General features: G+C 41.0%; 4 protein-coding genes across 12 annotated transcripts in view; 1 reads left to right on the top strand and 3 right to left on the bottom strand.

The window, feature by feature from the left end:
• Window positions 1–5,173: 5,173 nt before the first annotated feature.
• LOC104804082 (metal-independent phosphoserine phosphatase) lies at window positions 5,174–7,376 on the top strand. Its single transcript, XM_010528242.2, has 6 exons — window positions 5,174–5,321; window positions 5,426–5,506; window positions 5,590–5,718; window positions 6,096–6,158; window positions 6,316–6,440; window positions 7,014–7,376. The coding sequence occupies exons 1-6, from the start codon at window positions 5,229–5,231 to the stop codon at window positions 7,195–7,197; spliced, it is 675 nt and encodes a 224-aa protein (XP_010526544.1). The 5' UTR covers window positions 5,174–5,228; the 3' UTR covers window positions 7,198–7,376.
• A 105-nt stretch (window positions 7,377–7,481) lies between these two features.
• On the bottom strand, window positions 7,482–9,913 carry LOC104804078 (protein NLP3-like). Of its 2 annotated transcripts, XM_010528235.1 has the most exons (3): window positions 9,777–9,913; window positions 8,388–9,203; window positions 7,482–8,284 (listed from the first exon to the last, which is right to left on the bottom strand). In XM_010528235.1, the coding sequence occupies exons 2-3, from the start codon at window positions 9,130–9,132 to the stop codon at window positions 7,698–7,700; spliced, it is 1,332 nt and encodes a 443-aa protein (XP_010526537.1). In that variant the 5' UTR covers window positions 9,133–9,203; window positions 9,777–9,913; the 3' UTR covers window positions 7,482–7,697. The 2 variants fall into 2 exon arrangements, with proteins under 2 accessions (XP_010526537.1, XP_010526536.1); XM_010528234.1 differs by lacking the exon at window positions 9,777–9,913 and having other exon boundaries at window positions 8,388–9,516.
• Window positions 9,914–12,106: 2,193 nt separating this feature from the next.
• Window positions 12,107–13,593, bottom strand: LOC104804079. Of its 8 annotated transcripts, none has more exons than XR_770304.2 (5): window positions 13,153–13,593; window positions 12,982–13,065; window positions 12,721–12,815; window positions 12,562–12,649; window positions 12,107–12,478 (listed from the first exon to the last, which is right to left on the bottom strand). XR_770304.2 is itself a non-coding variant. In XM_010528240.2 (4 exons), the coding sequence occupies exons 1-3, from the start codon at window positions 13,496–13,498 to the stop codon at window positions 12,727–12,729; spliced, it is 519 nt and encodes a 172-aa protein (XP_010526542.1). In that variant the 5' UTR covers window positions 13,499–13,593; the 3' UTR covers window positions 12,108–12,478; window positions 12,721–12,726. The 8 variants fall into 8 exon arrangements, 5 of the variants coding, with proteins under 5 accessions (XP_010526542.1, XP_010526540.1, XP_010526539.1 ...); XR_770303.2 differs by having other exon boundaries at window positions 12,108–12,478; window positions 12,562–12,631; XR_770305.2 differs by having other exon boundaries at window positions 12,108–12,478; window positions 12,562–12,615.
• Window positions 13,594–13,939: 346 nt separating this feature from the next.
• LOC104804081 overlaps window positions 13,940–14,128 on the bottom strand; it is a 1,748-nt gene continuing 1,559 nt past the window's right edge. The window contains exon 4 of the mRNA XM_010528241.1: window positions 13,940–14,128. Coding sequence (XP_010526543.1) covers window positions 14,084–14,128 — 45 coding nt within the window. The 3' untranslated portion in view covers window positions 13,940–14,083.

The following is a 14,128-nucleotide window of genomic DNA, read 5'->3' as shown; positions in this document are numbered from 1 at the left end:
TCTCTTTCTTAAAGTTTCTTGATGGTATCAGAGCCTCACATCCATGGCTACTGAACCGAAATTCCCATTTCCACAGCATGTAAATGCTACTTGCTTTGTTACTCTAAAGCTTGATAATACCAACTATCTTTTCTGGAAATTGCAGATTGAATCTCTTTTGGAGACACACAGACTTCTGGGTTTTGTTTATGGAAAGGTACCGAGTCCTCCTTCAACAGTTAGAGTTCTTTCCGAAGGTGCAGAGGTGGATCAAGCAAATCCTGACTATGATTCCTGGCTCCAGACAGATCGGTTGGTGAAGACCTGGATAATCGGAACGATGTCTGTGGAAGCTCTTTGTCATGTGATTGGATTAGACACTTCTTGTCAGGTATGGAGCAAACTTGCTGATCATTACATTAAAAGCTCAGTAGCTAAGGAATTTGATCTGTTGACACGGCTGCAAAAGATTCTTAAAAGGAACAAGACAGTGGATGACTATTTATGTGAGTTTAAAGGAGTATGTGATCAGCTTAATGCTATCGGCAAACCAGTTGACGAAAGCTTAAAGGTATTCTATTTTTTGGAAGGATTAGGGGATGGTTATGATTCTTTTCGTACTACTATGTACCGACCTCCCATACCTCCGTTTGATGAAATAGTTTCTCAACTTTCAGCTTATGAGATTAGAAACTATAAACATACTGAGAATGTGTATGTTGATCCATCTCATGCTTATGTCACTGAGCGAACATCTGATGGTTCACATTATAGAGGAGGTCGAGGTCCTTATGGATATTCTGGTAGATTCAATCACTATAACAGTGATAGGCGTGGTGGTCGATTTCAAAGGGGAAGAGGATCCTCCAATTACTCTACTAGAGGCAGAGGATTTGTGCCACAGAACTTTCAGACGAGGATATCATCTTATTCATCAAACACTTCGGACATTGGTAATCCATCTCTCAACCATGCAACAAAGAGCCCGGGCCAGAATGTGAACAACCCAGTTGTTTGTCAAATTTGTGGTAAGTCTGGACATCAGGCACTTCAGTGTTGGTACAGGTTTGATCATGCTTACCAGATCAGCCATATTCCAGAGGCTCTTTCTACTCTACAACTTTCAGATGGACAAGGAGATGAGTGGTTTCCTGATACAGGAGCATCAGTTCATGTCACAAATAGCCCAGATAATCTCAGTACGTCTCACCCTTATCAAGGTATGGATGCTATTGTTGTTGGAAATGGAGCATGTCTTCCCATCACTCATATAGGTTCCACTATTACTAATTCAGGATTACCATTGAAAGATGTTCTAGTTGTTCCTCAAATCAAGAAGAATTTATTGTCGGTTTCCAAGATTACAAAGGATTTATCTTGTACGTGTGAATTTGACTCGCATGGTATGTGTGTAAAGGACAAGGCAAGCCAAAGGATTCTTGCAACAGGGCATAAGATCAATGGAATCTACCGTTTGGATGAAGTAAAGCAGTTGTTCTTCTCTATCAGAAATCAGACCACATCCGAGGATATATGGCATCAACGACTAGGACATCCACACAAAAGAATTCTGGAATTTCTGCTTCAACAACAGAAAATTTCGGTAAATAAAAGACTGCTAGGTCTTTGTGATGAATGTCAACTAGCCAAGAGTTCTAAACTTCCTTTTTCTATGTCCACTTCTTGTGCTCAAGAGCCTCTAGCTAAGATACATTGTGATCTTTGGGGACCAGCTCCTGTTTTGTCATCTCAGAAATTTAAATATTATGTGATCTTTGTTGATGACTTCTCTAAATTCAGTTGGCTTTACCCATTGCGGAATAAGAGTGACTTCTACACAGTTTTTGTTCGGTTTCAGCTCCTAGTAGAGAACCAGTTTGCAAGAAAAATTAAGGTGTTTCAATGTGATGGTGGAGGAGAGTTTATGAGTACACAGTTTTTGTCACATTTGGAGAACTGTGGGATTCAACAGCACGTAACTTGTCCTTATACACCGGAGCAGAATGGTGTTGCAGAAAGAAAACACCGAACTATTATTGAACTCAGTCTTGCATTGTTGTTTCGAAGTAAAGTTCCTCTAACTTATTGGGTCGATGCTTTCACTACAGTGAATCTGATTCAGAATCTACTTCCGTCAATGAAGCTTGGTATGAAAAGTCCTTATGAAGTGTTGTTTCAGAAAGTGCCAGACTATAAATTTCTTCGAGTATTTGGCAGCAAATGTTTTCCATATCTCAGAGATTATGCCCCTCATAAACTCGCTCCAAGATCTATTGCTTGTGTATTTCTTGGATACAGTGAAAAATATAAGGGCTATCGATGTCTCTGCAAAGAAAATGGCAGAATTTATATATCTCGGCATGTGGTGTTTGATGAGACTTCATATCCATTTTCTACAAGATCTCAATCTGATCCAACTTCTTCATTTGCCTGTACAGATTTATCTGCTCTTGATTTTTCAGCATGGATATGTCTACCTGACACCATCTCTGTTGGAAAGATAGATGTGCCATTACCAAAGTCTACTCAACCATTTGTCCCGCAGGATAGTTCAATGCCTTCACCAGCCATTTTTTCTCCTCCCATTGTGGTTGCTTCTCCACCATCAGAAACAGTGGCAGCTCCACAGCTAGTTTCTGTAACAGATGGAAACACTTCTGCACCCGTCATCCCACTTGCCAATGCTCATCCTATGATGACTCGTGGCAAGAGAGGTATCAGTTGTCCTAATCCAAAGTATGCTCATTTGGTACAAACAGATATACCTAAGGAACCTTCCAACAGTTCCATTGCTATGCGTCATCCTGGATGGAAACTTGCTATGGAAGAAGAAATACAAGCATTACACACTAATCAAACCTGGTCTCTAGTTCCTAAAACCCCAGGAATGAATATTATTGACTGCAAGTGGGTCTTTAAAACAAAGCTTGGTGCAGATGGTTCTCTTGATCGGCTAAAGGCGCGATTAGTTGCTAAAGGCTTTCTCCAAGAAGAAGGTATTGATTATTTAGAAACTTTCAGTCCAGTGGTTAAGTTTCCTACAATTCGTACTATACTTTCAGTGGCAATGGTTAAAGGATGGAAGTTGAAGCAACTTGATGTCAAAAACGCTTTCTTACATGGCGATCTTACTGAAGATGTGTATATGAAGCAACCACCATGTTTTGTTAATGCTAAGCATCCTGACTACGTGTGCAAACTCAACAAAGCACTTTACGGTCTTAAACAAGCTCCAAGAGCTTGGTTTGATAAGTTCAGCCAGTTTTTGTTCAGTCTTGGCTTCAAAAGTAGTACTGCTGATGCTTCATTATTCATCTACAACAATGGTTCAATTCTGCTCATTGTGCTTCTATATGTTGATGACATAATTTTGACAGGAAATTCTGAAGCCGATTTGACCAACTTGATTGCACAGCTTAGTGAGCAGTTCTGTATGAAAGATATGGGACAACTTCATTATTTTTTGGGAGTCCAAGTTGAATGGTTTCAGGATCAGCTTCATCTCAGCCAAAGTAAGTATGCATCTGAAATTTTGCATAAATTTGATATGGCACATTCTCGACCTTGTTCTACTCCACTGTCTACAAAACTGTCTGTGATGTCGCAAAATAAGTCTCAATATTTTGGTGATGGTCAGCTCTTTCGTCGAATTGTTGGAGCACTGCAGTATCTTACCTTGACTAGGCCTGACATTAGTTTTTCTGTCAACACTCTATGTCAGAAAATGCATACTCCCACCATTGCAGATTTCCAACTTCTTAAAAGAGTTCTCCGATATATTCAAGGGACACAAAATCTGGGTTTGAGAATACATTCCAAAAGTTCTCTCAACCTATCTGGATTTAGTGATTCTAATTGGGCAGGATGTCAGACAACTCGTCGCTCTACTACAGGATTTTGTATCTTTCTTGGGTCCAATCTGGTTTCTTGGTCTGCTAAGAGACAACCTACGGTCTCCCGATCATCTACCGAAGCCGAATATCGTGCTATGGCTAGTACTGCCGCTGAACTCACTTGGCTCACTTTTATACTTCGTGATATTGGTATTTCGCTACCGCAGCCAATTGTTCTCCACTGTGACAATTTATCGGCTATTCAAATGACGGCAAATCCAATTCTTCACTCCAAATCGAAGCACATTCAGCTCGACTATCATTTTATCAGAGAGAAAGTTGCTTCCGGTTCTTTCATTGTGAAGTTTATTCATAGTGAAGCTCAACTTGCAGATTTGCTAACGAAACCGCTTTCTCGGCGTCGTCACGAAGAACTTCGTCTCAAACTTGGTCTTTGTTGCTCTCCACGACCAAGTTTGCGGGGGCTATTGAAGCCCAATATCAAAAGCCCATTATGAGCCTATCTACTAAAGAGTACAGCAACTTCAATGTTCTTCCAGCATCAGAAAACAATCCTTCCTCTTTCTCTCTCCAGATGCAGGTTCATGCTGCGACGAAGATGAAGAATGAGGGAAGGCACTCTTCTGCCCAAAATCCCAACGGTACTGCTCAGGATCCTAACAATATTTATAATATCAAGAAAGATGCTTCTTCAGTATCACAGATTGCAACACGTGGAGGATGAAGATCAATTCTAGGTTTTACAGATAAAAACAATTGTGTGTATAAAAGAGGATAATGGGTTTATGTGTTTTGGCACTGGAGAATTTTTCAATGAATATCAAAATTTTATCTCTTTCTTAAAGTTTCTTGAGTAATGATATATAAAACAAATGTAAAAAAAAAAAATCAAAGAATGAAAAATTATATAAATCTTATGTATTTAGACAAAAGGATATATGAAAACGTGCCATGTATTACCGTCAGTAACTGTGGCCAATGAGCTCATGCTGTGGCTAAATCGGAAATGCAGAGGATTGATGTTTGGATATGTGGAATTGTGATTTTGATGATCGACGAACCGTTAAATATAATAGAGGTTGGGGAAGTCAACCATCACGGAGATCACCATCGTTGACTTGCGTGAAAATGTATAATTTGAGAGATCATGGGCTAAACGGGCTTTTTGATGGGTTAAAGTTAAAACAATTCCAGACGGGCCCATTTTCTATATTGTGGGCCCCAATCTCGCTTTGGGCCGAGTCGAGTATTGAGCTTCTAGTGAATAAGTTCGACTAGCCCCTATGGGCCAATAAAAATCCGCCACGTATGGCGAGGAATTTGGAGAGGTCCCCATATCGCGTCGTACCAGAGGTTTTTCTTTTGCCTTCTCGGGGAAGAAGGAAGCCGAGGAAGATGGATATGGCGTCATTTCTGAGGAACAAATACTGGGTTCTCCGCCACGGCAAGAGCATTCCCAACGAGAGAGGCCTCATCGTCTCTTCCATGGTTCTCTCTCACTCTTCTCTTGGATTTTTGTTTGAGATACATACTGACACAACGCTGTGATCGTCTCGTCTCTCCTCATGTCTTGTCTGATTCATGGACTGTAGGAAAATGGTGTGCTCCCTCAGTATGAATTAGCAGCCGAAGGAGTCGCTCAGGCTCGACTGGCTGGAGAAACTTTCCTTGAGGTACCTTCTTTTGCATTTCCGGCTCATTCATGGGTTTTGCCCGTATTGTTAGCGGCCAATAACGTTGTATCAAATCTGTGCAGCAACTCAAGGAAAGCAACGTAGAACTCGAGAAGGTCCGGATTTGCTACTCCCCCTTCGCAAGAACAAGTCACACCGCAAGGGTTGTCGCCGCCGTTCTCGGTCTTCCCTTTGATGGCCCCCAGTGCAAGGCGAGTTTTTCTTCTTCTTTTTTTCACGCTTCCACGACTCTCCTGTGCATCTCCTGTAAATTTGAGCATACCGCAGATTTTTATTACTCTCTAAGCCCTACCCGATGGTGATTGTATAAGTTCAATCATGTTGGTAACATTCCAAATGGCCATTGATGATCACTTGCTATACTATCTTTGGTCCAAGTATGCTGGGTTTCTCTTCGACTGCTAATGTGGGCTATGTACAGTTTGGTCGATTAGTTTGTGGGCTTGTACACGAATGTCCTGAAGAGTTGTGGTTTTTGTTTGCATATGTTCTGTCGCTACATTTTCCAGCACACTTGTTTTTCTGTTATCTTGATTGTGGTGAGCTGATAGTGTTAGTCGCTGGCCAGATGATTGAAGATCTGCGAGAACGCTACTTTGGCCCTGCATTTGAACTCCTGTCCCATGACAAGGTAATTGGTGATATTTTATCAGGGGCTGGCTTTTTCTGCATATGAACGTAACAATTTGATCTTAGATCATATGTTGGGTTGGTGACACTGCTCACAGAATTAGAGATTGACATTATTTCTTTCCCCTCAAGCTTATTGCTTTCTTCTGATGCCGCAGTACCCAGAGATATGGGCTCTCGATGAGAAAGATCCATTTGTGAGACCAGAGGGAGGCGAAAGTGCTGATGATGTTGTCTCTAGACTTTCCAATGCTTTGGAAGCCATGGAATCAGAATATGAAGGGTAAAAATTGTCCTGCTATTTAGTTCTTCTGCACTCAAATTCTTGCTACCCTGTTTACTACACTCGGCACGCTCTCAGACAACATTGATCTGCTAATCTTGAAATGCAATTCAGCACATTGCGCCACATAAAAGACAAATAGTAGGCTGGGTATACATGCTCCTTGTCATTTGTCAAGTCAACCTAGGACCAGATGATGGTAGTAGTCCTGCTCGAGATGCAATCTAGCCAAAACAATTGTAGGTGTTCACCTGCATGCGTACCATACACCGTGGTTCTTCTGGGAACTCAAATCTCTTCTCGTTCCGTTGCAAATAACCTGATTAGATCTTTGCAAGCAGTGACCTGACCTGCATATCCTCACCACTGGCATGGACATCTGCTTCTAAATGGAATACATGATCTTGGGAGACATTGATAGCTTTTGCATCACGAATGAATGCTGCGTTAGTTTGTACAATACGTTCTCAGATTTCAGTAATGAAAGCTGCACTGGAGAGATACTGAAGGATTCTGCTACTTTATATATTGATTTTGATATCGATTTTTTGATGTTTAACAAATAAAATGCAGATGTGCTGTACTGGTGGTGAGCCATGGAGATCCTCTGCAGATGATGCAGAACATTCTCCATTCAGCCAAGCAACAGAGCGGCAACAGCTTGAAGGAGAGGATTCAGGCATGCAGAGTTGCTCCTGTCCTGTCACAGCACAGGAGGTATGCCTTGCTCACTGGGGAACTCCGAGCTGTTATCTAACTTGGAAAATCTCTGCCCATCAAAAAAAAAAAAATAAAGGATTCAACTTTTGGCTTGTTTCTCATTCATGGATCCAGTCTTTGCTTTCTCATTCCACTGGGCATTAGTCAGTTTCTTCAGCAAGGCTTCTGTGTTATATTTGTTAGTGACAAGGAGAAAAAATGGAACATGATTTGATATTTGTTTTAATAATAAATCATGCTACACACAAAAAAAAAAGCGTCTTTAAATTTATACAATATGTTCAAATATTCACCAGCCTTTTAGAAGAAATCTGTCCATCATTGTAAGAAATCATGCTTTTATTATTCCTTTATCATCATTGTGACGATCCAAAGGGAAGTATTTACATCTCCAACAAACTAAATAATTCCCCACATAAACAAGATTTACATAAAATTGAAATCAAGAAAGGGCAACAAGTTGATGTTCCTATGATTAATGCACGCTTGCTTCAACACCGTATATGTATACAGCATAACTCGTATTACAGGGTTTGGTTATGGGGGTGGGTTCTGATGAACTAAGAGTCTGATGGTCTCTCTCCGAGACGAGGGCGATGACCTGCTTATATCTATACATTCCTCGAGATCGGCGTCACACGTGAGTAGAACCCATTCCCGATCATCGTCAAGATACTTGAGACTAAAGTTAGAGGAAACATCAAAGGAGAAACGCCGAGCGATCTCTAGGCGCAGATCTTTGAGTTGCCAATGCGGTTGCAGTCTCATCCTCGCTTGGGATTCTCCGAAAGTGGCCTTCACTCTGATCCCTTTCGAATCCTTTCCGGTCACCGCTGATAATGGCGGGCTAGGAGAAATCTCTTGTGGGTCAATGTTGGAATGGGTAGAGGTGGAGGTTGATGACGTGTCGGGAGAGGAGGAAGAGGAGGGTGGCCGGGATTTGGCGGCGATGTGAGGGAAAGTGGAGTAGAAGGAAGTAAAGTGAAGAGAGCCTTCAACTTCTTTTACGGAGTCCATCACCACCTGCAGCTTTCTCAGCGAATGCCCCACTTTCTTTATCTTCCTCGACGGCCACCTTTTTATCCCATGTTGTCTGCATTTCCTTTTCAACGTTGTCGGACACACTGCAAAACGAAAAGAACAAAATCAATATCGTTCGAGTTTTCATCATCTTGTAGTAATCCATATGTATATATATGTATATATGTGTGTGTGCGTCTCATTCACCGCCAATGCTTTTAGCCGCGTCTTTTAGGCTTCCGGCGAAGTGTTGTCTCAGAACCTCCAAGGTAATCTCCTTTTCCACTTTGGTTCTTCTCTTCCTGTCCACAGTGTTATTATAAACCCAAGAGGATGACGATTCTCCCTCCCCTCCGCTTGTGAGCTTGAACTCTTCTTCTCTCTGACACTCCCACGAGAGGGACACGTCTTTAGGGCAACTCTCCTGTACAAGGGTTGGTTGCTTAGTCGCAAAGATCACTTCTTGGGCGAGCTCCTCGTCCACGACCAGATGCGTAAAGCACCAGAACCGCTGGTTCAACTGGGTCACGAGGGTCTGCCTCTGGGAGAATACTCTGGGAAAGAAGAGCTCGAGCACAAGCTCCACCTCGCCGGTGGCTCTACTGACCAGAGGGACGGCAAGAGCTGAGTGAAGACCCGATATCCTTGCGTAATGTGAGAGAGGGTGGCTAGACTTGGTGAAGACGGCGACTTCCGTCGTGAAACAGCGTTTTTTGTCTGCCGCGGAAAGCAGATGGTGGTCGGAGAAAGCTGCGAGAAAGCAGCGGCTGTCATGATCAGCTGCGAAGGAGGCGGAATGGACGGGCGAGATGCAGCCGGAATGGTGGAGACATGGGGCCCACGTCAGGGCAAGTGGCAGGCCGTGGGAGTTGCAGATGGCTTGGAGATGGCCCGCCACCTCCGACGCTGCTGCTGGGTCTTGCAGCTGTCGACGATGATGACATGGCGGCATTTTGCTGAGAGTTAGGTCCCAAGTTACTACATGAATTCCCTAGATCAAAGGCCGGCGACCAAACCAAACACCTTATACGAATATATGAGTCAGGTGTGATGATGAATTGGCCTCTTGTATGCCTTTTATAAACACTGTCACGTATGCAACCATTGAAGCCCTCCAAAGGTTGCTTACGTTTTCATTAATTTGAAGGAGCATATATATATATATATATATAGATATATATAAATATGATGCAAGAGAAGAGATGGGAGAGCGAGTCAATGCTGAGCAGTGATCCAACAGTGCTGTGACACGACGGCTACGAATAATCAGAAACCGATTATGTCACTTGGAGAAACCAAAGTGGAAAGATTCCAGTCCATGTTGGTGTTTCACTTTTAACTCTCAAGTGGCCACACTGCCACATATGAGCCAGTGTCTGAATACCCAAATGCGGACGCCGAGAAACAGTTGTCAGAATCAGCACCTCCTCCCCCCCCTCTAGTTACCACTTTCTCCAAATTCAATGCGCTTTTAAAGTTGATAAATTTACTTCCACCATTGGTTTACATCAATATATACACGAGATCAGTCACAATATCTGAATGTTGCTGTAAGTGTGGTGATGAAAGAGGGAAAGAAGGCGGAGAAGAAGAGACCTGGAGAGGAAACTTCGGTAAGTAATCTATCCATCTTCTGCGCTAAGTGGATACCACCAAGGCCGGCCGTACGTCATATTATCCAGACGATCTTCAAGATCTCTTTCCTGCTTCTCTGATCATGATTTAGGTCGAAAGAAACAGATCGAAAGGGGCAGCGATGGTGGGTATCTGCTTGCAGGGTCAGATCCATTCTTATGAAAGAGTTAAAGAAGAAGAAGAAGAAGAAGAGGGGGAGGAGGTACGGATACCAAGAAGAAGAGGAAGAGAAGACGATAAGAAATAGGTCAGATTTGGGACCGAACTAAACAACTGGAACCAGACTCTTTCTGGCTTTTGTCGGACCAATCTTTTGTTCTCGTCGTTGCAATCTGTGGCACTTGAGCAAATGCACAGACAGTCGGAGCTCACTCCACTTTTTTTTTCCCCCCCCCCCCGATTGCGTGTAGGCCGTAATATTTACAATTTTGTATAGTGTAATATATGACTAAATTAAATAAATTAAATCATTATCGGTGGTCCAAATGCAATTTACGAAGTTTAGTAGGTTTGGCTTTGTTAAAGAGCCGGGGCTCGCTAGGGTTTTTGTTTTTAGTTATTTTTTTAATTAATACCAAACCCCAAAGTAAATCCAACGAAAGATTCCAAAGAGATTGTGTCGATGATGTCATGTTGGAACCCGAAGCGCATTTACATCTCCTGGAGATTCACCGAATCTCCAAATGCAATTCCCCGCTATTTTCATATCATTTCGTGACAGTTGAAATTTTTTTTTAAAGATTGTGAAATGCATGTAAACTGGATCTAAAATATATGTAGTTTTAAAAAAATATAAATAAATCATATATACCCTAATTAAATTATGTTATCATTAATACTTTAAAAATTGAATTTTTTTAATAAAGAATAAAATTGAAAATATTTTAAAATCATTTAAAAAATAGAAAACGATATATATTAAATAATAAAAAAATATTCTCCAAAACCATAAATATTTAGTAATAGAGAGAGTAATTCAAGTTTTAGTTTTTGTGGTTTTTTCCTCGTTACTCTTATCGATAACTAATACATTTTATTTTCACTGAAAATCCAATATTCAAGGGTTCATTTGTATAATTAAAGATTTATATCTTTCGATAATAACAGTTTTTTCATATATATTTTTTTCACATCTTTCGATCATATCAATATAATACATATTTTTTTTTCACATCTTTTGCATGGGGGAAAACATCAAGGCAGAAACAATACAAAAAAGAGAATACATATATTGGCCCTTAATTTCTTTCACAGAAAATTTACACAAAGACAAAACAAAAAATTTAAAAGGGAATATTATTATTATTATTCAAAGACCAGTCCCATGCATCTTTGCATAAAAGAACACAAAATTCGAAAGTCTGATAAAATCATATAAAAATTTAATCGTCTATGATTAAATCGAGTGTGTGTGTGTGTGTGTATATATATATATATATGAATGTGATTTTCTTTTCATCCCCGAACTATTTTTGTTTAATATTTGCTGCAGTTACGTGCCCTGCACAAAAGCTGTGTGTTCCCTAAGGCCCCCATCCAACTAAACTAACATATATAATTTTATTTTCTGTACGTTTATTAATTAATCTCATTATTACTTCGTGTGCCATGGTGGTCCCTATGATGGGTTATTTATTTATTTATGAATTTTTCTGAATTTGACATCAGCGGCACCCTTTTATTTTATTCTTCCAGTGCCAATATTATATATTAATCAAAGAAACGAGAATTATGTCTCAATATTTTATTTGGCAAGAACCCCGCTACTTGGGGATTCTTTTTCATGGTCATGATATGCTACAATAAAAATTTATGTTACTATTTATTGGTCTTCTCCGCATCCATATAAATTGTATTGATAGATCAGATATATGTGTTGAGTTGAGTCTTTAGTTTAATGGAACAGATAATGATGATAGTTGAATTTTCACATGTATTATTTTACGATGCATTATCTTTCGGCAAGTCATATCCTTTGCATACATATGTTACTCGTGTTTGCAACATTTGGAACCTTGACAACTAGAAAGTTTATTTATTTTTAATTCTATTGGAATATGCGTTTTTTTTTTTAAAAAAAAGGCAAACTGGTTGAGAAAAAAATAGATTCTATAGAAGTTGGGTTGGAGGTGGTTTAGCAATGACGATAAATTATTAAATTTTAAAGTAGAGTGTATATAAAATAAGTGGATGACTTCACGAAACCCTTTTAAATACTTAACCGGTACAAGTCTATTCGAGTTTCGTTGACAATATATATATAAATCATCATCGATATGTGACCTGGTCTTGATATTGTATTATATTTCATGTTACCAATCAATATTCTTCCCCCCGAGCTATTACACAATTCAAGTGTTTATTACAAACAAGTGATTTGGAATTAAATCAAGTTTTTTTTTTGTATACATGCGCTTCTGATTGAATCTATATGCACATTCGGTGGGTGTTTCCTTCCTTAATACGTAGAGACGTGATAGATTCCAGATAAGATGCGACAGCTAATCACAGGAGTTGGGAGAATCTATTACAGCATTGCAAGTTCCAAACTCGTGGGAGAATATCCAACTCAAAACACACATTCGGATGATGGGGGGATATGACTGCAGAGTGATCACAGGACAGCAGCTCACGAAACCATTTTCTTCTTCTTTTTCTTTTCCCTAATAAACACAACTTTGGATAAACTTGCCGTTTAATTCACATGGAAAGATCGCAAAAAAATAGGAGCCGGCAATGAAATTACCCGTCCCCTTTTGCATTCCATCTTTCACCAAATGGGAACCTCTCGGGCAGGCCTCTGCTTTGTGTTGAATCTTAAGACGGATGGATGTCTTTTGATATGAACACCGGTATTTATTGCGAGTGCGAGATCATAAACAAGGAGATGAAAAGAGGCACTTACATGGATCTAGCCTTTGGAATTTGGTGGAGAATTTTGATCATTGTTCAATGACCTTCCAAGAACATTTAACGCTGCCACACGCTGCATCTCTTTCGCTGAAGCCATGATTCACGAACACATGATGAGACAGTCAGTACGTGTATATGCATTCAGACAGCTTTCAGCGAGAGAACATCAGTACGTGTATATGCATTCAGACAGCTTTCAGCGAGAGAACATCACAAAGACTGTGTGTCTTGGTGGCGTTGTAATGTATGTTACCTTCCTCGAGAGAGAGTTGAATAGATCTCTTCTCCAACTGAACGGCATGTCTGCTGAGGTCGAGAGAGGGAAGAGATCGAAGCACTGATAGCAGAACACAGCGAAAAATTTAAGACAGTCGAAATCAGAGTAAAGGCCCGGAAGGGGAAGAAGGTGTAAGGGCATACATACTCTGAACATAATCCTTGGGATCAGATTCATCGAGTTTGTTCAGAAGAATTTGAAGCTGATGGTATCGGTCTTCCCAGTCTAACCCACCGGAGAGAGATCCCGGCGGGGGTGATAGCTCAGTCTTAGGTGGAGGAACACCGGAGACGGTTGGTTGCTTGGATTGGGAATCGGTCGATGAATTGGGATTATTCTCGAGCCGTCGACGTACGTAGACAAGTCGGCTTGGGGTGACAGGAGAAGAATCCATGGCGACGGATGATGAGATCTTCGTTGGGCCGTCGGAATTCGGAGCAGTGCTGTTGGGATTGTCAGGTTCAAGGTCTGAGTTATTGGAAGGTTCCACCATGGCGAACCCTAGCTCCCCGGAGACGGTCACTGCTCGTGATCAGTGTCTTAACGAGGCCGAGGCTCAGCCCAGTATTTGACCTATTACGAGGCCCAAACGGGCCCATCTTATTTCACCGTTCCGATTTACGAGGACGTACCTGTGGCCTTCTTCTCCATTTCTTCCCATTTTCTTAGTTTCTCGACGGAGACGGTGGGAGGAAGAGACGCGGTCCGAGGCACGGTCGTGTCGCGTTCCTCGCCAATTTCATGGAGAGCTCGTCCATTCCCCGATGCAAAAATTCAAGAGCTGCTGATTCCATTCACTAGGTCGTTGAATCTCAGGCCATATGTTCCACTCAGTGTTAAAACGGCCATCGAAGGTGAGTGCAACTGCTTCAACCTGATTGTAGCTGATGTTTTGGATCAAGAAAAGTTCTTTGCTCAAGAATTTTCTTGGATATGTAAAACTGTAAATTGGGTACTGTATCTTCAACTGTATAGAGAGTTTTTTTGTGTGTTCTATATGGATATGAATACATGGAATCAAGTGAATATATGCAGAGCTGACAGCGGCTGCGGCCCAATTCCTTCGATGTAAACATGATCATCGTGCATTTGATTCGGCAGTCTCTTTTCCTATTGATATCTC

Source organism: Tarenaya hassleriana, unplaced genomic scaffold (assembly GCF_000463585.1).
Source record: "Tarenaya hassleriana unplaced genomic scaffold, ASM46358v1 Cleome9, whole genome shotgun sequence".
Classification (NCBI taxonomy): Eukaryota; Viridiplantae; Streptophyta; class Magnoliopsida; order Brassicales; family Cleomaceae; genus Tarenaya; species Tarenaya hassleriana.
Note: the sequence above shows the minus strand (reverse complement) of the source record. Positions and strands in the feature narration are given on the sequence as shown.

What these genes read in the sequence shown, in the direction of transcription:
- LOC104804079 (XM_010528240.2), bottom strand. Translation starts at nt 13,498, where the DNA reads ATGGTGGAACCTTCCAATAACTCAGACCTTGAACCTGACAATCCCAAC. An exon ending in TCCCAAGGATTATGTTCAGA is followed by an intron (nt 13,066 to 13,152) that starts GTATGTATGCCC and finishes TTCTGCTATCAG; the next exon opens with TGCTTCGATCTCTTCCCTCT. An exon ending in TCAACTCTCTCTCGAGGAAG is followed by an intron (nt 12,816 to 12,981) that starts GTAACATACATT and finishes TCATGGCTTCAG; the next exon opens with CGAAAGAGATGCAGCGTGTG.
- LOC104804082 (XM_010528242.2), top strand. Translation starts at nt 5,229, where the DNA reads ATGGATATGGCGTCATTTCTGAGGAACAAATACTGGGTTCTCCGCCAC. An exon ending in TTGATGGCCCCCAGTGCAAG is followed by an intron (nt 5,719 to 6,095) that starts GCGAGTTTTTCT and finishes GTCGCTGGCCAG; the next exon opens with ATGATTGAAGATCTGCGAGA. An exon ending in AACTCCTGTCCCATGACAAG is followed by an intron (nt 6,159 to 6,315) that starts GTAATTGGTGAT and finishes CTGATGCCGCAG; the next exon opens with TACCCAGAGATATGGGCTCT.
- LOC104804078 (XM_010528235.1), bottom strand. Translation starts at nt 9,132, where the DNA reads ATGCCGCCATGTCATCATCGTCGACAGCTGCAAGACCCAGCAGCAGCG. An exon ending in CGCGGCTAAAAGCATTGGCG is followed by an intron (nt 8,285 to 8,387) that starts GTGAATGAGACG and finishes TTCGTTTTGCAG; the next exon opens with TGTGTCCGACAACGTTGAAA.